The 23,859-nt window shown below is 42.5% G+C and overlaps 1 protein-coding gene across 7 annotated transcripts in view; it reads right to left on the bottom strand.

The window, feature by feature from the left end:
• Positions 1–23,859, bottom strand: part of LOC142572306 (cytosolic carboxypeptidase 1-like) — a 70,846-nt gene that overhangs the window by 19,238 nt on the left and 27,749 nt on the right. For all 7 annotated transcript variants that reach the window (XM_075681304.1, XM_075681307.1, XM_075681310.1 and 4 more), the window contains 8 exons: positions 20,925–21,028; positions 15,318–15,425; positions 15,158–15,243; positions 14,047–14,181; positions 11,610–11,829; positions 9,594–9,750; positions 5,962–6,170; positions 1,733–1,859 (listed from right to left, as the gene is read on the bottom strand). In XM_075681304.1, coding sequence (XP_075537419.1) covers positions 1,733–1,859; positions 5,962–6,170; positions 9,594–9,750; positions 11,610–11,829; positions 14,047–14,181; positions 15,158–15,243; positions 15,318–15,425; positions 20,925–21,028 — 1,146 coding nt within the window. The remainder of the gene's footprint in view (positions 1–1,732; positions 1,860–5,961; positions 6,171–9,593; positions 9,751–11,609; positions 11,830–14,046; positions 14,182–15,157; positions 15,244–15,317; positions 15,426–20,924; positions 21,029–23,859) is intronic.

The raw sequence follows: 23,859 nt of genomic DNA, 5'->3' as shown, positions 1-23,859 counted from the left end.
TCAAGCTTAAACAAGCAGAAATTTATTCAAATATTGCAAGCATTTCCAGATTTGCCTGCACTTGTCATAGTAGTCTAATTCAGTCTTTAAAATGCACAGTTGGCACTACACCATGCTTATACGTCAGCTACAAAATGATCACATGTCACACCTGTTATCACGACCATCATGTTGCATGCTGCCTATGCATCAAGCCAAGAGCCTATGGCTCTGGCCCAGTAATATGAAGTACAAGCATTCAATTCTGTTGTGCAAAGTCTCGAAAGCAAGTAAACAAAAATATGCACTGAAGCACGTCACTGTACAAGTTGCACTAACAGCAATTAAAAAAAAAGGCTACTTGTATTCAGGAAAATACAACATATTACTGCATGGATAGTCCCTAGTACGCTAACATAGTTCCAAGTCTTCATTAGCTTATGTCCTTGTTACTCACCTTACATACTGTACAAAAACTGTGTCACATATATGAAAAACAGCTTATATATCAATGTGCTTATATTATTTTCTTTCAAATTATTAATTTATCTTACACTTGACACTCCGCATGAATTCCAGTTGGAACGCAATGCTACCCTTCAGCAAAAGAGGTTACTGTACTTCGCTAATGCCCCTTGGCAATTACTGTGCCATCATCTTGTAACCAGGCACTTTGTATGTCTGCTGGAATTCAGTGGAGTGGATGTGCATTTGTCAAGCAGCTCCTCATCAGAGGAATTGTTAAGGAGCAGCAGTCTTCAAGTGCAGTGTCTATTTCACATGAAGGGCAACAGTGTCCTATACACGAGCCAGCCTAAAAAATGTTTCAAATTATGGACTGCTTGTGGTTAACTCTTTCCGTACCGCACCCAATGGGCATAGTTAGCCTGCTAACAATGGTTTGAAATACCACTTTCGAGACCTTCTGTGCCGCTCATGGACACACTGAATTATCGCAAATGAAGGAGAAGAACTATATTTTTGTATTCTATGCAGTTTCACCATTGTCAAAGTAGAAAGCAAAAATGGCTGCCTCTGGGAGTAGATCTCGCTATTCTGCTGCTTCTGTGACTAATTTTATCGATAGATTGGGCAGCAGCGAATCTGAGGATGCTGCCTTTTCGGCGGACTTTGACAGCAACGACAGTACAAGCCGGCATGAAACATCAGTGGCCACAGTCCAACTCGCCCTACTGCAATGCTGGCACTTAAATTTTTGTAGTGGAATACCTGTTCAACGAAAAATTTTGATTTTTTTGGAGATAGTGCCTATTAGACAGCAATACTTTTTTGTACACCTCATAATTTCTTTTACATGTTTTTGCTTAGTAGATACAAGCATCTTTACAAATTTTGTTCAGTTTTGTCCCACAATCATGACTCTGGCAATTTATATCTTTTTTATGACATATATCTTGTTACTAAAACTTTTATGCATGAAAAGTTCATTCATTATGGTTTTTTTCTTTTGTTTATGTATTATACATAAAATATTGAGGGCAGTAGTTTCTTCACAAGAAAAATCTGGCATAACCTATAACAAACATATTTTTCCCATGGTAGGGAAAGAGTTAAACTTATTGAAATGGTATTGCGGGCAAAATGTGTAGAAATATGAGGACACAGTTGATATCACATCTCAAAGCAGCTTTGTGTGTCTGTCTGCAAGTCCAATGGTCTCGCCTTCATATCGTAGTGCATTGTACAAGCATCCTTCATATGATTGTTGCCATGCTCTCGTCAAGCGACTCACGTTCCAAGGGCTGGGCTGTGATGGTCAACAGAGGCACGGGGTTGCCAGCCATGGTCCTGCACAGTTCCTGTCGCTCCAGGAATATGCTACTGCGGTCGTACGAGCTGAGCCAAAGCTTAAGGTGTGCCTGCACATATAGAAGAAGAAAATGTTTGTTTTGACAACAGCAGTTTTTCAGGTACAGAAAATGAGTGCCATAAGATTCTTTTGCCAGTTCTCTAGCAAACAGGAGAGAGATGTGAATAACTCGAATTAGGCTCCCAGTAGCTTACAATATCTGGCTGTGCTTTTTTTACATACAACAGATCTGCTTTAGGGTAGTTCTTTTAAGTGGAGTAAATGACGCCTTTGTGTTAAGCAACGACAGACAGAGCTAAGCACAAAAGGAAAAGGACGTTTAATGGGTGTGAAAAGTATAAAATAACATGGTGATTTCAGATAAAGGAATGGTTTGAAAGAAAAAATGAAGACATTTGCACCTAATTTTTGTCCATGATCTACTGCACTGCAGGTAGTGACTTAGTATTAGTAGTGACTGGAGTAGGATTTTGTAAAAGCTCGGAGGATTTTTCGCGTCCACTTGTAGTAGCACGACTACATGTGGAAGCATTACGCAGATACAACGAAGAACTGGCCAAGAGATGCCTGTCAGGTGAGGGAATTAGCATCAATATTAAAATGATTTTTCCTGCGCTGCAGGCCTTGGTTGTCACAGGCATTACTCGTAGGCACTGCTCATCAGAGAGATCTTTCTGAGGGTTCTCTTTGGTGTGATGAAAGGTGAACTCATCAATGACATTAGTCAGGAAGAGACTATCCAGACTAGCAGATTGCCTAAGCAGATATATGTCTTCACAGCTTGTATGCACCAAGTTCCTGCAGTGTACGCTTACACTGGTCCACGGAATTTCATAAGTAACTAGTATGATACTTTCTTGTAAAACACCGAGTACTAACAAGGTGCCAAGGTACTGTAGTTTGCACCACCTTGTACACATATTGCACCACGCATGAGCTAGTTAATTGCACAGAATGAGCAAGCGAAGAACATTGCTAAATGTTCATTACCACTTTTGTCACTCTCTTCGCACTCACCCAATGTTACTGTAAATGGATACGCTTTCAATCTGGCTTAGTTGCCTTGCCTGTAGTATTTGCTACCACAAGTAAATTGGTTGCGTGGTTTCATCGCGCAGCCTTTTCTGACATTGTCCATTGCTATTACAGCAACTCTCACATACATACTGCTTGTCCATTGATCTCTCTCTCGTTCTCCTGGCAATACCCATGCATTGTAGTCCAGACGGTTTTAATTGTGACCACTATGAAGCCACAAGTCAGGAACACTACAGTGCTCTTCACGGCGCATGAGCTTGCTTGACAAGCACTCAGAGTGAACACGATTTTTTTTTCCAACTGCTTTGAATATGAACTGCCTATTTCTCATTATGTGGGGACTAGCCCTAATGTCTTTGTGTGCAACAAGTGTGGTTTCAGGCTCCATCACCCAAAGCCACTTGGTAATGGACCCTTCTGAGTAAGGTCATTCACAATAATTTTCACTTGGATAGAGTAACATCAGCCATCCTAATGATTAATGATTGCTGGCAGTGGCTTCCCTGCCACAGATAGTATATCTAGATTAGAAGCTGCAAGCTCTCTGATAACAAAGGATCTTACCACAATCATAAATGTCACAAGAAATTTCAAGTTGCTGTATCCAGTCATCAGCTAACACAAGAACTGTAAGTCTTTCAAATTTTCGCGTAGGTCTACAGGCTGCCATATTGAAAATGACGCACTAGAATTAAAGAAATCACAGAGGGATTGAAGAAGCTGAAAAGAAATTTTTGGACAGATATAGCAGGACTGATGGCTTTATGTTGTTGCCCTAAGGTTTTGTACTCAAATACCTCACATGTCCAACATTTCATGCCTGTGAGAAACAAGCCAACCGGCGCTTCAAGTGGAACATGGACATAGCAAATAAATGCGCATTCTTACAGCACACTCTACCAGCCTATTCACTAATCTTTGCGAACAGATTTCGTTTGCCTGGCCTCTGAAGCAACTTCTTGGCATGGATCACTTAAGAGACAGGGTAAGATTAAACATGAATTACATTATGATATAAAACTATGTAGCAATAACCTCCGCAAGTGAAGCACATAAAGGTTGCTTTATTCCAACAAGTTTAAGTACCTACAGGTGAGGTGTCCACTAAAGTGAAAGAGAACCTTTGAAGTAATACATGTGACAGAGTTTTTGACGTTACTGAGACAACATATGGAAGTGACGTGAAGTGCTCATCTCATTAGCCAGACTGCATAGCGAGCATATAGAAATGCACATACAAAAAGCCATGACTTGCATTACATTGCATTAATATTTCAAACTGGTACATCAATGTTACAAATCAGAATACAATGAGCTCAAACTAAACCTCTCCACAAAGACCCATCGCAAGAGAAGTATGAGCTATGTGCACTTGCTTAATGTGTGCTTTTACAGCGTAAGCTGTTATGGGCTCATTCCAACAACCGTTTCAGGTGGTGATGGTGTCCACCGCTGCCACTGCCGCCGGTGGCCAGTGGCCATAGCCGCTATCGCCAGCAATAAGAAAGAAAGACCTAGGTCTCACCTGGATCGAACCTGGGCTTGCTGCGAGGGAATCAGCTACTGTACCACTGAGTCACACCAGCGCTTGCTAGCATGCAGTGGAAAAATACCCTATAAACGCGTTTTAGAGTGTGAGGAGACATGCGATGTGACATGCATGCCGCGTAGCATCGATACGTGCACGTTTATGCATTGCAGTTGCATATTATTACACCAGGCAGAACGCCATGTAGCAGATGCACGGGTAGCGGTGCAAAGCAGTTAAAGAAAGTTTGAGGAAGAAAAAGAAGGTTATGGTGATGCATAAATGTTACGGTAAAGAAAAACATGTATGGCATACCTGATTAATTCAAGCAGGCTAGGTTACTGTTTTTCACCGTCCCGTTCCAAAGAGAATGCCATCAAATCATCATCATCATTACCATCGTATCATGCCATTTGGCATGCATGCCGCCTAGCGTCGATACGTGCAAATTTTACATTGCAGTTCCGTTATATTCCATCAGGTGTCCCGACATGTAACAGCTGCATATAGCAGTTGGATGCTGCATATAGCTGGACTTGGTAAACTCAGGCAGGCTAGGTAACTATTTGTCACCATCCAGTTTCGAAGGGGATGCCAACAAACCATCATTATCATTATCACCATCAACAGCAACGTACTTTGCCAAGGGTCAAGGTATGTGACATGTTTGCCACGTAGTCTGGATACCTGCGTTTACTCTTTGGAATGTTATGGCACCTCCTCGTAAGGTACGAACCGCTGCTGAAGAAGTGATTCGTAGAGCTACGTGCACGGCTGCAACCAGGTAACATCGGGCTCAGCAGACAGCTGTGCAGAGAGCAGGACAAGCCGCAGCGCAAGCTACAGCTCGCCGTCGATGCCGGGCGGACAGTTCAGATCGTTCTCGTGAAAACAATACAAAGAAACTTCGCCATGTAGACCCTGTAGTACGCGGTGCCAAAAATGTAGCTCCTACGGAGCCGCTCCTCCAGGTTACGCTGTGACTATGCTGCTTGTGCCGCGCCCGGCCTGTGACTTTTTTCAGCATTTCTGTGGCAATAGCTTTCAATAGCATACACTCAGTATCATCATGTTGCTAATTCCTAAAAATCAACACATGTATGATAAAGAGCTCTATATAAGATATTTTTTTTGCCTCACACAATATTCTTTCTTTTCAGTTATCTCTGCTGGTAAATGTTAGAACTAGATCATTGCACATTAAGCCCAGGATTATTCACTATGGCCACAGAGCAGGACTGTTCTGATATGTAAAGTGAATTCATAGAATTTTTCTTGCCATATCCTCACACTATAAATGTTTGCTGCATTACACTATTCCCAAACAGACACCCAGGTGAAAATAACCAACTGGTCTAAAAGGATTATTTTCTCACGCTACTAAAAGCTGAGAATTTGACAATAATTCTGTTCCAAGTACTCACTTACTTTGGCCTAAGCGCGATTATATTAAGTTACACATATGGCAAGAATGACTGAAATATGATAGTATTCAGTGCAACTGGAGATTACTGGATATCATGTATCTAAAGATAGTTCCTACCAATGTAGTGCAACCAATACAGTAAAAATAATGGTAAGTTACCTTAAGGAGAGAGAAACCATAAGGAAAGCCATTGGCAATGTAGCACACATCTCCAGCATGGGGAAAACGGACAGTGAAGCTCAGCGTGAAGAGGGGTCCCTTGTCAGCGCGCCAGTGCAGGTTGCGCTGGTAGCTGATGCCACCACCCACACGACGCCAGCCACGGCCGTTGGAAGCATCCCTGACTGAGAACAGCAAGGGGCACTGGCCTGCAATGGCACCATTCGGCAACTCAATTCCAAATCTTAATTATATGGTCTTCACTAAATCATGTTAGCCTGCATTTTATTTCAACCTCTACCTACCAACAATCAGGATAATGATTTCTAGGGCTTTTTGTCCCAAAGTCACAGCGAGGCCATGGGAGGCTCCACAGGGTAAGGCTCCAAATTAATCTTGACCACCTGGGCATTTTTGATGTACAAAGTACACCAGCAATTACTGCATTCTTATCCACTTAACCATGATCCCAGACCAGGACAAACTTTTTCCTCAAGTGTAAAGCATTCATTCTGAGAAATTCATTTGGATGGATGACAATGTTTCCTTTTCATGACACTTCCTCCACTTTGTGGGATTCCGGAGAACTGACTTCTAATAATAATAATAATAATAATAATAATAATAATAATAATAATAATAATAATAATAATAATAATAATAATTTATTATTATTATTATTATTATTATTATTATTATTATTATTATTATTATTATTATTATTATTATTATTATTATTATTCATTTGTTGATTGGTTGATTTATTTATTTAGTGTGCCCAGGAACAACACTGAGGTCTGTGTGCTCGGGCACAGAAAAGCAAAAATGGTAAAAATGTAAAACAAAGAGTAAAAGTTATGAGATAAGAAAAAAAGAAATTCAATTACGGGATATGATTATGGGATAAAAAATAGAATGCAAAAATATTCTGACACTGGGATAAACAGCTACATAATGAATAGCAATACAACAATAACACAACATTGAGAGAACATGTACAAAAGTAGATAGGAAACTATGAGAAATCAGAAGAGAAAGTGCAAAGCTTGGAACAGAAATAAGACAATACATTTCGAAAAATATCAAGACCGAGAAAATAACAGTTGTAAAGATTTTGCATTCTGTGGAGAGGGTTAGTGTCTACTGAAAGAGACAGAAACGTGGAATGACCTATGTTCTCTAGTGGTCTTCTGCAGAAACCACAATGAAACAGAAGCTGGTAGATCAGAAGATGTAATATTTCCATGAATAATTTTGTATAAAGAGGAGGCATCGATACAACTATGTCTACAGCTAAGTTATGGAAGTGTGGGATGGAAGTCAGGAAACAATGTTTACATATACTCATGAACTTTTTCTGCACATGCTCAATTTAACAATAATAATAATCAAATAGTAATGTCTGTTATTTCAAACTGTTGTCTAGAGAAGTTTCTCAGGATACTGTGGTCCTGTTTTTTAGCTGGGCATTACTTTTTCTTTTATATGAGGGCTCGTGTTATCTTTTTATTGATTGTACCCTTCTTGTAATGACCCTCACTAGAGGGTTAATAATAACGAAATAAGTGGGTCAAAATGCAACATACCGTAGTCACACATGCCGCAGAAAAGTTATGTAAATCACAAATTTCATTACATTGAGTTTTCTGTGTTTTAGCATCAAAAGTTGCTTCGCAGGTTCTAGGACAGGCTTGGCAAATACATAGTCAGTAAGCCATCAGTAAGCCTCTATAAGCAGTATGTCGCAAGAAATTTGACCACTAATTATGGAATCAGAAGTATTGGCACACTGTGAAAAAGATTGCGTTGAGGGCAAAGCTTCTGTGTAAGCATGCTACTGCTAACTGCAGGGGTCACATGGTGACATATACAGTGAAACCTCGTTAAACCAGAGTTGACCGGAGCTCGGAAAAAGTATGTACTAAACAGTAGTACTGCTTAATCGAAATAGCACGAGATCACCTACTTACCTGTCAAAAACAGAACTCGGAGAGAGTGCGATGAAAGGGGAAAAAAAACATGCAGTATTTATTCACTTCGCAGCGGCCTAGCAGCGACAACAGCGGCCTCAAACTTACTGAAGCTGCGAGCCAGCTTTTCAGCCAGCCCCTCTTCTTGGCAAACACTCGCATGGCAGATTCCTTGTTGGCGTTAAGTATTCTCCGTGCACGTGCGTGGTAGCGCTGCAGAAGTCGCGGGGAGCCGTTTTCATTGCGGGGTGCTGTTCTCGTCGCGACGATTACATTCGTGAGGCTGACGTACCATGCAGCTTCTCCCACTGTAAGGCCTGAATTGCCCATGCTGGAGCTTTCTGTGTTGTCCTCATCACTGTCTCTAGTCGACACTTTGGCAACGACGGAGGCAACAATGGCGAAAAGTCGAACCTCGTAGCCGACATCTCTTCGCGGTCGCAGCAGTGCTGCCGAGCAACTTCTTTCGCATTCCAAATGCCACACAATGTAGTCAACAGCAGATCCCCTTGCGTGCCAGCGCCGACTTCTTAGTGTCGCGTTCGATAGCACGAACATGGCACGAACTATGTCTAATTTTTCTTCTATGCTGAGCACCCAGCTTCTTTTTTATCCGAGCTTCAGCATGACGCGAGTCCTTGGTTGCCCGACGCCACAATGCTCTCTGGCACGGTGCCGAAATGATATTGATGTTGATGTGGATTCACGCGCAAATGCACAGGGCACTTGGAGGCCGTTGTTCCAATCTCTGAGGATTGCTGTTCTGCTGGGCTGCTCGATGGAAATGACGCACCGCCTATGTTCATGACGAAAAGTGGAAACACTACGTGTTAACTGATACGTATGCAATAAGCTGGTACGGTTCATGCGGATACAAAACACATTAGCTTCAATGGCCGCTGAGTTGGGGATTTGACTTTCCTACTTTTAAAACGAAACTACTGTTTAAGCGGGTACGGTTTAACGAGGTTTTACTGTGTATATATATACAAGTGCACCATCATCATCACGTCTCACCAACATTGGGCTACCATTTTGTTTCTTTACAATAATGGTGTAATAAGCCACGAGGCCCAGATCACTGTAACATCATTGGTAATATTCATTCACAATAATGACGTAATGCAATGACACAAAAATACATACTGCTGTCATCACTGCCGGTTGTCACCGCATTTCAATCATGTGAGCTCATTCCAATTGGAATTTTTCTGTTACAACTGGCTGCTCGTGTCTTTAAGAGCATAGACTGGGCATGCTGAGTGTAGTTTCTATACCAGCACAACAGATGGCGAAGGAGTACATTTCATCTGCTACTCGAGGGTCAGTGGTCTTTATTTATTTATTATTTTTTTTGCTCAAAAGTGAAAATGACTAATTCACTGTCTGGCGATGCTTTTCTTTTTTTACCCACCATACAGGTTCCAGGTGTGTGCAATAGCTGTAAACTTCATTAAATTCGAACTGCAGAACAAAATTACTTCATTAAAGTGCTGAAATAAATACACAGTGTTCAATGGAACTAACAAAATGGGAAAAGTTTGTTATATCTTAAATATTGCTAAATCAAAATTCATTATATCGAAGTTCAACTGAACGTGCCAGGCTACTAGAGCACCTACCATCAGGCCACTGATCAGTTCAGTAACAAGAGTGGCTTACCTTCTTTGTACAGGCTTCCACTGCGGTCAAAGTTTACAATGTTGAATGTGTAGTCAACATCACTGCGCATGCCTGCCACTTCAAAGTAGAACCAGCGATGGTGAAGGCTTGTGTTGATGTCTGGACTCATGAGCAGGTTGTACTCATATGGCCTAATCTAAAAAAAAAAAGATTATGTTTCTGGTTACGTCTTGGAGCTGCAGAAAACACATAGTTCTTCAATAACACTAAAAGAGTGCACACAACCTCCATAACCTCCATAAGTTTGCAACAGACAGCAAAATGTTTAACCTATAATGTTAACTGCATATATTTGCACAATCAAACCTCGATGTATCGAACAGTGCGGTGATCGCGAAAAAGTTTAATATAACCAGAATTCTATATTGATGAGTGTTATATTGATGAACTTATCTAAATACTTATTGAAATGGTACTTCAATGGTGAACTTTTCATTCACTTCACACATTTTACAGCTAAATGGCAGTCATATGCACACCACAAGATGAAAACTCTGTAAGCACATAAAATAATGAGAAAAATACATCAAAACTTCTGCAAATCAATCAATGAATTAAGGGAGTGATCAAGGATCATTGTTCGAAGCGTGCGTTCGGTTGCACCGCACGCAATTGGCCTAGACTGTGCCGACTTTGTCAGCCAGGAGCGGTCGGCCGGTTGTGCGACATGCAATTAGCGCAGGCCGCGCCAACTTCATCAGCCACGCAAAGTCGGCGCAGTCTAGGCTAATCGTGCGCGGTGCAACCGAACATGTGCTCCGAACAACAATCCGTGATCGCGCCCCAGTCGTGGCACAGTAAATACTCACTTGAAGCTTCACACAAAGTATTTATTTATTTGGAAGGAAGTACTGCAGCAGTGAAGCCTGCTTCTTATTGGCAGCCGTGTGCTTAAACGCGGAGTCCTCAACTCAGTCTACATGGTCCACGCCCTCTATTGCCCCACAGTAGCGGCGTGGAAGGGCCAAAGCTGCTACAGCCCTAGCCCCCCAAGTGGGGAGCGGGGAAACATCAGCGCTTGCTGGATCAACCTCGGCAACGTCTTCGTTCGGTTGCTACTTCTGCTGCGATCTCCACGTCCATCAATTGAAGCATTTTGAAATGCTATCAATAACAAAGTAATAAGTGGTATCTGCTAAGGCGTCTATGAGTGCATGTAGTGAGCACGCACTGACGCGTGTCTCTGTGGATGCAGACCGCCAGTTCTCGCGAGGCGTGGCAGGCACCGAGGAGGAGTCAGTGCAACAAATGCAATGCGTCGTTGACATTGTCGAACTAGCCAAACCGCCGCATGCGTACGCCGATACGTTCAAACGGCGCCCTCGATGTGTGCAGTTATAGTGCACAGCAGTTGGGAACGTCCATGGCGTCACCGCTATCTTCGAGGGTGTTGCGGGAAAGCTCACCACCTGTCAACATGTGGTCTGGGGTGCTGGAGTTCAATATATCCATTCTACGTGCAACCCAGTTCGAAATAAAAAATAAAAAATGCATGCAATTTTCCAGGTGATATAGAATGTGCTCGATACGCAATAATTCGATATATCCATGTTCGATATATCTAGGTTTGACTGTATTTCTGGCTTCAACAAATTGTTTTTACTGTAATGCTGGCTTGCTAGGCTCAAATCTCACACAGAGATTGCATTTTATAGATTAGTTTGTACAACAATGCATTTAGTGCTCGTACTTTTATCATTAGTTTAAACGGGAAAAGAAACAACACAAGATGTATTAATTTAGTATTTAAAGGAGTAAGTTCAGTCAGCTAAGTGGAACAGTGTCACCAACATTTACAGAAGCCCTCCCACCACTGCCTCCTGCATTTTTTTCTTTCTTCATACCATTAGACACTTGACAGTTTTCCATTGATGAATTTATTTAAATACTGATTGAAATTTACTTCAATGGAGCACTTTTCATTCACTTCACACATTTTACAGCTAAATGGCAGTCATATGCACACCACAAGATCAAAACCCTGTAAGTACTTACCTGAACAGCCTTACGAAGGTTTCCACCTTCAAAGCGAGACTCAAACCACAGTCGCTCAGAGACTACTTCCTGAAGAGATCGTGGCACATCACTGTTCATCAGAGGTCTCGATGGAGGCAGGCTGTGCAGGGCTAGACTGTCATAGTCATATACAACAGGAAAATTGTTTGAATCCCTCGCATTCTCCAGGCGAATCCGCAGTTCTTCAAGTATCTTGTTTCTGCATAGTGCAAACAGAAATGTCAGCTGCATCTGATTGAGTTATATTGGAACATATTTCGTTTTGTCACGCCGGGCTCCATTTAGAATGAGTAGGAAGGCACAGTGAAAATTCATTCAACTTATCAGCAGTTTAGTTCAACAGAAGCATCCTCAATCTAGGAAACTAGTAAAAGGTCACTGAAGTGTTCAGTGTATCAAAGAAATCAGACTTCCTACTGAAGAGAGTTTGTTGCATTTAGCATATGTTTAAATCCCGCTGTCATGAAATGGGATATAATGAAGTCATGGATGTAACGAACAGAATAAATTTCCCCTTCAAAGAAATGAAATGAAATGACAAAAGGTGCCCTTCACCATAGTAGTGCAGTAAAATCAACATTTCTCCATTAGCTGAATATGATGTAAAGTGGCAAATGTATCAGTTTCTCACAGTCATGCACACTGGCGCAATACACTGTAATATGTGTTGTACTGAGAAGTTTTCAAAGTCTACAGAAGCTATAAAGTGGTAATTTCACTGTAGATCTAAAAAAATAGCCAGTCAAAAAGCAATTGCACACTTCATCCTGTGTTCTGTCCTGTACTCCTTCCACCACATTATGTTCGCCAGTAATGTGTGTAGTGAAACTTACCCGGATGTGGAAAACAAACAAGCTTCAACAAAAAGCAAGCCTCATGTTGTCACGGTTACCATCATATTGTCAGGGTGGGAAGAATTCAAGGTCAGAGCAGTACTACAGCATGTACTGAAACCTCCACTGCAGTCGTTTCACGATGGGTCTTCCGAGACTGCCTTTCAAAAAGTGCAATAATTATGCCTTTGTCGCTACCAAGATGAACGTTCGAAGCCGTAGTAATAAAGTATGTAGTGGAATGTACTGTAACATAGTAACACACTAGAGTATTGTACTAAAATACTGGTTGTACTAAATACTGGTTCTACTAATTGTACTAAAATCATTTTCATCCTGTTCACTGCTAGTCTCACCATTTGGCTAGCTATTGCTGCTTTGAGGGCTACTTACCGCTTTCCTAAGAGTGGCTCCTTATCTTTTTTTTTTCATACAATAGACTTCCATTAATTCATATCTAGTAAATACAATTTTTCAGTTAATTTGATGCTGACCAAAGGTCTGGTGCCCATACATTTCTATGGGCCATAAATTTCAATATCTTGATCAAGAAATTGGCCATGCACATGCACATGCTCAATTGACTCCTATGATGACCTCAATGGCAGAAGCATCTGTCTTGGTTGTGCTAGAAGACAGTCGATCCATTGATGAGACATTATTACAGTGAAGCTGTTTATGGCTAGCCTGCTGTGAAATTTTCATGTTTGCAAGCAAAAATTCGGCGCCCTCCCATTGTTGTCGTTCAAAGCCAATGCGTGCCTAGTTTTCTTCCACTCTCCTGGGGTGGCAGGTATGTCACACGTGTCTACTTTGTGCCAGTGGGCAGTCCCGTCGAAATATCATGTGTGCCTCCTTTCTGCCGGCTTCTCGGGACAGCAGCGCTCCAAACACGTGCATGGCTAGTTTCCTCCAGCTCCCCGAGGTGGTGGTAGTCATCCACGCTGGAGCACAATAATAAAACCAGCAGCTGCTGAGCAGCGCATTTCATTGAGCACGAGCCATTGGTCATGCATAGATTTGACTCTGGCTAAGAACGTGTCCACGGCTAAGAACGCGACCCGAGCCGATTAGTGTGTACCATAGTGACCACAAGGCCATCGTCACCACCATCACAACTAAAAAATAATGACCCGCCAATCAAGACAAATGATGACCATTGATCAAGACAACAAATGTGTATGCGTACCTTTCGTCATGATGACCACCCATCAAAACAATAAATGAGTTTGTACCTCCTTTGTTCAAAATTCTGTGTCACCTGTGTGTCGTGTGCTAAACAGCTTCGCTGGTCGCCCACCTTCACAGAGTGGAATGGCTCACGATTTCTCCCACACCAATTTTCAGCCTGCTTTGGGCAAATATCAAAGCAAAAATGGGAGCTTCCAACTAGCATTTTCATATTTACTCAAACCTAATGCATCCATTCTTTTCTTACAAGAAAATTGGTCAGAAAATTACCTGTGCTTTACAATAGGATGCGATACCAGAGCTGTGTTTAAGGTGTTAACAACAGAGGCTGCGTAAGGCAGCATTGACTGCATTTTATAAAAACTACAAGTTTGTAAGTCTTTGCCACTCACCTAGCACCAGAATTTTGGCATGAGTGCAGCCGCTCCAATGACTCAGTGTGCAAGTGGCCTAGCATTTCTGGAAACGCAATCTTCACCAACGGCACAAGACTCTGGGTGCTTTGTACCAAAAGCTCATAGCTACACCTGTAATAACAAGAGGGAATACGGTGTAGTAATACAACGAGAGAGCTTTCAAGAGACCCAAAATGATCTGATTGCTTTCTAAAAAGGAAAAGCAGGTTCATGCACAAAATTTATTGAGGAAAAGAATAGGTCAGACCAGTTAGGCATATTGTTAAAGACGACCAGCAACTCTCCTGAGTTAGGCGTGCCATCCTGTTCCAAGCTTGATATAGAATAGTTCTGCTCGTTTTATTCAACAACTGCGCAGTCTTAAAGGGGCACTGCATTGACTTCAACACAATATTTCATAGCAGCCCTCATCACAATATTCCCAATCTTCACCTTCCTCTTTACCCCGCGCCACATCTTCTGCCAAGTGCCGTTCCCAGTTCAAACGTAACAATATGATAAAATTTTATGACGTGTCCAGAATGCAAGTGAACACATTCACTGCGACACAGGTGACGGGTGGGCAACAACAGTTATTCCTCCTCTGTGACTGTGTGGCACTTTCCTGCAGTGCACAAGCAAGGTCTTTATCAGAAATCAAAGGAGAGGAAAAATTCTTGTTGTTAGCAATTTGATGTGTCGTGGCACCATCCCTTGCAGCTTGAGTAAGTTTTAAGGGAGCACAACTCCCTGGTGACTCATTGGTACATTATGATGCACCAGAAAAATATAACAAGTGACCCACCTTAAGAGTGCCTTGTTTGGCTGGTTGGTACATGTTTATACTAAGAGAATGCCAACAAACTTGAAAACGGAAATAACTCCAGTCACCTTCCTGTCGCTTTGTCTGTCTGCCTCTCAAGTTTTTTTCTTCTTTTTTAAAGCTTGCTGGTATTCTCTTAGCATAAGTGACCCACTGGTGGGCCATATGCACAGGAGTCAAGATTTCAAAAATTTTTGCCGCAGTTAACCAAGTTAAAGTCAATTAGGACTCATTTTGATTTGCCCACACTTTTACCACTACTTCAAGAGACTCCGTAACTCTTACTTGAGATTTGCTAAAGGATCTCCAACTTCTGTGCTCTTTGTGGTTGCAGGCAAGGACACCTCTGCAGTGGTAACTGGGCCAACATCCTAAAACAATGACTTGCATTGTCGTGACGATACAGGAAAATGTGAACAGGAAGGATAGAGAGGTGGCTACTCACCACAGCTCCTTTATGGTCCTTCAATTCTGGGAAAAACTTTGAATATGACTCTAAGTCCACTTCCAAATGGTATTTCTCAGGCAAAGGCTCACACTTTGTTGTGTCAGGCTGCAAATGAACAATGCTTGTCTCATGCTCCTGTTGTATGGTTAAATTGTAGTGTCGCTTTTTGCAAGCGTCACTTGGTAATATTGTCATTTACAGGTTGTTTATTTAAGAAAGTTTAATAAAACTTGGGGCGGAGTACAATTAACAATGAGTGCATTTGATGAACTGACTTTACTTCATCAAGCTTCCTCAAAACAGGAGTTGTGAAAATAAACAAAAATACCAAAAAATTCACAGTTCCATATACTTGCACCAGTATTATTCCAAATGGGTTTGTTTAATTCAATCAAAATAACCATATTGCGTTTCAAATACTCCATTTCAGTGGCCTTCACTTGCATCTGACATGCAATTGTGACCTGATGTGGCCTAGCTGTGATGTGGCCTAGCTGTGATGTGGCCTAGCTGTGGCCTAGCTGTGACTGGAGAAACCCGGACCGCTATAGGAAAGGACTAGGCTATCAGGCCCACAAATGACAGCAGAACATGCCGACTCAGCCCAGAATGAATTGCAGTTATTCCAAATCAAATTGACGTGGCCAATTACCACTACTACCAGGTGTGGCACAGCTCAACTAAAAAAACATAGGCGCTGCATGGGGGTACTGCATATCAGCTAACAGTCATTCTCTGCCCAACGCGCATTACAATGAATAAGTCACGATAACCATTTGAAGTGGCTTTTGAAGTGGCTATGCTAGTGCCCATTTGCCACTACCATAGATACTGAATGACACCTTGTTTAGCCTTGTAACACCGAGCAAAATGGCACTCAGTGAAGCGAATTGAACTAGCTCAAAGTGGCAATAAATTTGTCCAGTCTGGCTGGGACATAAGCTGCTGTCAGTTTGGGGCCAACAATTTTTATGTGTGCTGTTCTGTACAAGAAGATTTTGCTACAGATATTGCCTCTCCAAAAGTATGTAAAGTGCTATTTCTCACTACATGAGCATATACAGGTTGGTTCAGTGGCAACAGCGTTTATTGGCCAATATTCATGGCAGTGGTAAACATTACAATTTGTGTCATAACTTTCTAAGCACTAACTTATTACATTTCACTAACTTCTTCATCAACTCACACATTGAAAGCGTAGATTTAAAGCCAATCACTGCTAAGGGTATATTCATAAAGTAGGAAGCCCAAGACCAGCACCAGTTTGGTGATAACCATCTTAAAACTTTAACCAAAAAGTCCTTAGTGTTCTCCTTAGCGTTTTTCCAAAAAACCCTCTTCAAGCATTATGGTACAAAACCATGTATAGCACCAAAGACTGAACCTTGTTGTCACTAAGTTGCATGCAACATGAAAATACACTTGAACTTTGTGATAATGAAACAGGATATAACGAAATAATTGCAATAATGAAGTAAATTAAATTCCCCTTGATATCCCGAGATATCCATGCCATGTATCTAAAACCTCAGTTTAATGAAATGAAATTGTCCTGCCAATGGATATAATGAACTAGATTCGTCTCCGAAACCAAAAAATACCCAAACGTTGCCCGCCAAGTACATCGTTTTCCGCGTCCAATTCGCTGTTGAGCAACACTGGTCTTTCTCGCTGCTGCTCGTACACACGCACAAGCAGTGGCTCACAATCGCACTTCACCCCTGACCTGTTTCTTTTGCGCATGCATGGCTGTGTGAGCTGCCCCATGATGCAAGGCTATACGCGGTGTTGCGAAAGGTTAGTGCATTCACTTATACTGTGCGGCTGCCTGTGCAGGCAGACGCAGTTGGGCGTGGCTTCCGAAATATCCCTGGCACAATCTCGGGGGTCAAGCGCAAGCCTGCACGGCTCAGCGCAGCAGTGCACAACATTAGCGTATTCACTTCTTTCTTTTTCTGTGTCGTGCCGCGCAGGCATCCATAGCTTGGCCTGGCTGCCGAGAACTCTCCGGCTAAGCCATGGGGGGTCATGTCCAGGTTGTGCCTGCACCTGCCCATCTGCCTGTGCTGGCTATGCCATGCAGTGTAGCTACGTGCAGCGACGCGCAAGATTTGTGCATTCACCTTTCCCTCTCCCTGCAGCACGCAGTACGGGCTAACAGCCAAGCATGGCGTCCGAGATCACATTGCCACTGGTGCAATCTTGGAGGCCACAAGTCAGCCGAGCCAAGGTGGCGCAGCGAAGTTTGCTTGCCTCCTCAATAACGCAGCGGAGCGCTGTGTTGTGTGCCACATGCTGCTCGACCGCGACCAGCCAAGTGGAAAGTGGACGCTAAAGACCATCACAATGGAACAGAAGGCTGCTATCTAAAGGCTGTTGCATCAGGTGCTAAGAAGTCGTGTGTTGCACACACCAAATATTCTTTTGTTGTTTCATTCAAATTTTATTGCATGTGTGGCTGTGTAGCAGTTTCGCAGGCCGCAAAGCCGTCTTCTTGTTTTAATGCTTACAATTGTGCACCCCATTAAGCATTTACAATTAAACTTCGATATAACGAACTTCAATATAATGAAATTCTCGATATAACAAAGTATTTAACTTTTCATAACCTCTTGTCCATAGCACACCATGTAATTAGAACCTTAATATAACGAATTGTGTTTGTATGTGATTTCAATATAACGAAATATTGCTTCCGAAGCAAAGGAATGCCGATACAATAAATGCAAACTTCTGCTGATGCAGATGGTCAAATGATTGAATTACAAGAGGCTGCTTGCAGACACACCTCTCAAATCGAGTACTGCACAATGAGAGCAACCCACATCACGTTTCGTAAAAAGTCCAAGTGCGATAAGATCCTATCGTGACCCCCGCACCTTGTGCTTTAGGTGCGAGTGAAAGATGCGAGGGTGAGACAAGAAAGATGGTGGCTTCACAAATGAGTGCCATCTCCCCATGCGAGCAAAGGGATACAGGGGGAGGGGAGCAATGTCGCGGTAACACAATCAAGTATGCGCGAGGGGCGGGGCGGAGAAGGGGGGAGTAAGTTGGTGTGCGTTGCAATTTCCGGCATGCGTCTCGGCCATAGCTGCGCATGGCTGCAAGCGCCTGCAAGCGCCTGCAAGCATCTGCAAGTGTGGCTGAGCGCATATGCAGCCACACACTTTGCTTTAGAAGTAGTCTGTCCCGTGTGCAAAGAGTGGATGTGCCGACACAGAGTGGCATCATGTAAGATGTCTTCCTGCGCGTTTAGTATTGAAGGTTGCGTAATCTTGAGTTTCGATGACCTCTTGGAGTGAAAGGCTAGATGAAGCATTCATTCTCCGCTGCCAGCACTTTTCATGATAGTGTCGTCTCAATGTGGACGATGCTATCAGCCACAGGGGCGGAGTGCACAAGAAAGCATGGCTGGCTTCACTTAATTCCTACCGCCTATGTGAAAATATTGCTGAACTGGCATGAAACCGTATCATTCGTCTCCGACTCCCAAATTCATCAAAATTAATTGTTTTCTCATTCCAATTTGCTTTTTTTGATTGCCCGATAATTCAGGAAATTCTATGGCCCTTTCCGTGCAAGAAAAATCAATTGGTGGCTGTAGTTATTTGAATAAAAGGTCAAATTTCAATACAACGAAATTTCCATACAACGAAGCAAATCACCGATTTTGCCTACTTCGTTATATCGAGGTTTAGCTCTATTGCAGTAAATTGTAATAATGGATATAACAAAGTGACGGATATAAAGAAGTAATTTCGGCTTCCCCTTCAACTTAGTTATATTGAGGTTTGAGCGTACCTTCAGTATATCTGATATTTGTTATAAGCATGCACATTGATATCGGCAAAAAACATAGGAGATCATGTCTATGTGGTAGAAACACAAGCGTGATGCCTCTGGTGAGGCAGCAAAGGGCCTCCTGCAGATTTTGACAGAACATTGGCAGGTTATCCTGCCTAGACATTGCATGGGCAAAAGATACCAACAAAATGAAGCAATGCTCCATGTAAAACTTCGTACGCCTTTAAGGTTACAAAATTAGGCGATTGGGTAAAGTAAATAGCCTGCTGAGTGTCATTTCCATTAACCAGGATTGTGTGGGGGCGGAAGGAGAACCATGTGCCTCATACGGCATGAACTGTCACAGAAAGAGCAGCGCTTTCAACATGGGACACAAAGGAGGACCCACACATACACACTACAGTATGTGTGTGGTTCCTCCTTTGTCTCCCGTGTTGAAGCGCTGCTCTTTCTCTGATAATGGACCAACTAGCCCGTCAGTCAATCCTTGCAGGCATAAACTGGTCCTGCCAGCTGACATGTTAAGCGCCAGCAGGTGACCACCAAAAAGATATACTGGAGTGAAGGAGAAGTTCCGCTTAGATTTTTAGGAGAAAACCCGGATGAAAAAAATCAAACTGGAAGGATAGGGATTGCTGAGTCTTAAAATTTAGGATAACATGACAGTTTCAGGACAGTGAAATTCAGTTTAATGAATTAGGAATGACTCTGCTAGTGAAAATTCAGTTGTGTGCTTTGTATGAATGCTCAATGCAGCGCTTGCTGTGCAGGTTATGTGCTGGCTTAAGGAGAACTGGAAAATCAGCAAGGCATGCCAGTGCTGGGGACTGGCAGCTGGCACTATGAGGGAAAAACTGGCTGTGCCAGAGGAAAACTGCCAGGCAGAAACCCTAGGCACAAGAATAACAATAAATTACATATACACATCTTGCAGCATCGCTGATATGAAACCATACGATTGATGTGATGACATAGGATTTCCACATTGTTCTATCGGCTGGTGGTCTAACTAAGCCAAGCCGCAGGCCAAGGAGCACACTTGCATCCAGAATGTGCCATTTCAACATGTTCTTTCCTCCATGTATTTCACATTGTCTTTGCTAAGTATTATTGCCAACCGATTTTTTGACACAGAGGGGGCTGTACACAGGCCCAACTCGGCTACTACAGCCATCAAGTCTAGCCAGTGAGTATGATCTCACACTCAATTGATGACGAAGTCTGCTTCTACAAACATATTGATGCAGAGCCTCCTGTGGCAGATTGTCACCAGCAACTATGATGGCCTAGACTGCTATGCCTAACCTGTGGTGCTTGCACAGCAGTCAGCAGCCAAAGTTGTGCTTTAGTGCCAAGTTAACATGGTGGCAGCATTGAAAATGAATATGTTATTGGACGAATTATAATGAGTGTTGCTGCTGTGATTATTGCACAGTAAATGTTGTTATTTTGTCTTAAATTTCTTTGTCATAATAATGAGACAGTCATCATTGAAACACTTGGTAGAAAGGACAACTGATAATCAAATCATACTGATAATCAATATATGAGTAGATGATAGTGCAACTGATAATTCCATGCTCAAATCCACAAAATTTCTGTAAAGAAATGAACTACAGCATCATTTGACTGTTTTGACAGATAGGTGCACACTATAGAAGTAGTAGTGCATATGTCATGGTAAGCATGTGTGCGTGTTTTCATGCATCTGATTTTATCCGTGCTTGACATCCATCTTCATGCAGATGCACATCAGATCCATGAAGCTTCATCGAAGATGCCTGGATATAATATACTCACTGGGTCATCTAGCTCAGCCTCGTGCTCTGATGAAGTGGCTGATTGGGAAGACTGCAGCTCATCATGATCACTGGAAGCATGGGTCCCTGGGACCTCTTCAGCCACTGCAACAGCATCAAAGATAATGCAGTCAAACCAAAATGAATTGAACCTGGTTATATTGAATTACTGTCTATATTGAACACACAAATTATCCCCTAGAAGGTACTGTGTAAAAGTATAGAAAGCCGTACACTTGTATAAATCTTTCATTCACCGCCGCATTTAATATATCAAATGTTGCGCCATGCCATGCCCCTGCAAGTGTGCTTATCCTATCAATTAAACTTGCATAAAAGGACGAATTTCAATATAACGAAATTTCGATTTAATGAAGCAAACTGCCGATTTTACCGACTTCGTTACATCGAGGTTTAACTGTATATCGAACTATTTCACTATTCCCTTCGAGTTCAATATACCTGGTTTCGATTGTAATATGAATGTTGGGCCTATATGTAACCATAAATAGCAATATGTATGAGTTGTACTCAATTTCTCTTATACAATCGACTTCCTATAATTCGACTTTGGCGGAAGCGATGAAACTGGTCGAATTATCCGGCGGGTCAAATTAAACAAAATACAGAAAAAAAACCACCGAAACACGCCCTTAATACACTTTAAAATGAGCCTTTAAAGTTAGCTTAGCCACAGTACAACCGCGTTATGCGGCGAAGCATACTAAGCAGGAAAAGCTGCCATTATTAGGAGACTTAACACGTGTTCCTGAATTCGCACACACACATGCGCCGCCTCCAGTCACAGTAGGAGCATGTAAGAGCACCTAGACGCCTATAAAATGAGTTTTTCTGGCAGGCCTTCACAGTTTTAGATAGACCCCTGCTCTTTTGTTGAGCCTAAATGTCCCCTCGACTTTCTGAGCTTTTCATCTTGCTGCCTTTCTTTTTGCTCGCTTTCCCAAAACACAGATTGTTTTTCTCTGCTTCTCGGTGCACGGCGCGCGCGCGCATGTAATTAAGGAACGCGTACTAGGCACCATTAACGGTCTCATATACAAGACATGCATGGTGGGTGAAACGATGGCTCAAATCGCTGCAGAAACATCAGAAACAGCACTGAATTTCTGCCAGTATGCTTATTTAGCGTTTAGGTGCTCACACTGTGACCGGAGACGGCGCGTGCATGCGTGTATAATTAAGGAAAGCATACTGTGTCCTGTAACACTAGCCCCTTCTATTCTCGGCATGTTTCGCTGCATAACACGGCTGTATTGCGGCGAAGCTGATTATTTAAGTTCAAATTATTTGGCGAAGGCCCATTTTGGAGTTCGAAATAACTAAAGTCTGGACACATAAAAATATATGGTTGGGATCGAATTAACCAAAAAATCGAATTAAGCGCCGTCGAATTAACGAAAGTCTACTGTACACTGTAGGTCTTCAGCTAAGACTGCGAATTTGTACTTCTTACCACAATATCTTCTAATAGGTGACTCAACATTTCGTATACGATCATTCGCACTGTGTCTCCGTGTACTTTGTAGTACTGCTTTACATGATATTGTATAATATTCATTTGGTAACTTAGCAATTCAGAATGCTAACACTTATGAATGCCAGCAGAAGTGGACACCTTCAGGCACTATCAGCTCAAGCATTTATACATTACATCATTTGTAACACCTTAAGGCACTATCAGCTAAAGCATTTATACATTACATCATTTGTGACAATCTCAAGACTTAGCTTGGAAAGCAAGCGATCAAGGAAAAAATGTTGCCACATAGGCAACATAAGCAAGACACATGCCCTGGACTGCTAATAGATGTTGCCACATTCACAGCCTACATGATGGTTACCATATTTACACAATTGTAAGTCAACCTATTTTTTAAAATGTGAAAATCTGAAGCGGGGGGTCGACTTACAATCGAAACCAAAACATGGCACCACCGAAAATGTGAGACCAACGAGATATCAGGGGAGCTAAAATGTAGTTACAATCTTATGTTTGCTCTATGCACTACCTGTAGCTTTTCACGATCCCGCACGTTTGTTCGCTTTTAGGTAGGGTTTTTCAAAATTTTTTAGAGTTTTACAGTGCACACAACCCTCATGCAGGGGTATCGATAGTTGATGGAAGTGCCGCTGTTCCATTCACGGTGGCACCCTCAGAACAACGGCACTTGTGGGGAGTATCAATAGTTAATGGAAGAGCAGACACCGTTCACATGTTTCTCTTTCCCTGTAGCTCTTAGTTTGATGCGTTTGACTTGACTGCTGGCTACGTGCTACTCCCATGATTCCTCGGTAGTCATGAGTGCTCCAGGCCCACTAAAAATTCGGTGCTCGTTCACAGCAGTGTTCAAGAGGGCTGCCATCCTTTACGCCAAAGAAACTGCGCAGCGGCCCGTAAGTTCGATGTTTCTGAATGGGTGGTGCGAGAGTGGTGACTGCAGCGAAGCAAAATTTTCATTTGTGACGGCAAACGAAGAATTTCCAACATCCCTAAAGTCGGGACGCTTTCCGGAGCTGTAGGCCAAGCTTGCCGCGTACATTGCTGAAATGTGTAGTCGGTCCCTGCCAGTGAAGTGCGACATGGTCATAAAACAAGCCCGGATCTCTTAAGGACCTGCTCCGCCATGAATATGAGTGGCTGGTGGCAGAAGACCACGAAGTTACGCCAACCAGACCTGTCAAAAGAGCCTTCCTGACGGGTGCACGTGGTTGGGTGCATTTGGCGTGGGCTGCTGTTCCACAATATGTCATGGTGCGGTCGTTTGCCGAATGTGGAATTTCGCTGGAGGACGACATGCTGTAGGACCTTACTAGCGATGACGATGGCAGCCCTAGTGAGGACGATGGCACAAGTGAAGACGAGTAGTCCAGTGACCATTCCAGCTACTGATAAATTTTCACTATGGAATGCGCCT

The sequence above is a fragment of the Dermacentor variabilis genome, chromosome 2, assembly GCF_050947875.1.
Source record: "Dermacentor variabilis isolate Ectoservices chromosome 2, ASM5094787v1, whole genome shotgun sequence".
NCBI classification, from domain to species: Eukaryota; Metazoa; Arthropoda; class Arachnida; order Ixodida; family Ixodidae; genus Dermacentor; species Dermacentor variabilis.
Note: the sequence above shows the minus strand (reverse complement) of the source record. Positions and strands in the feature narration are given on the sequence as shown.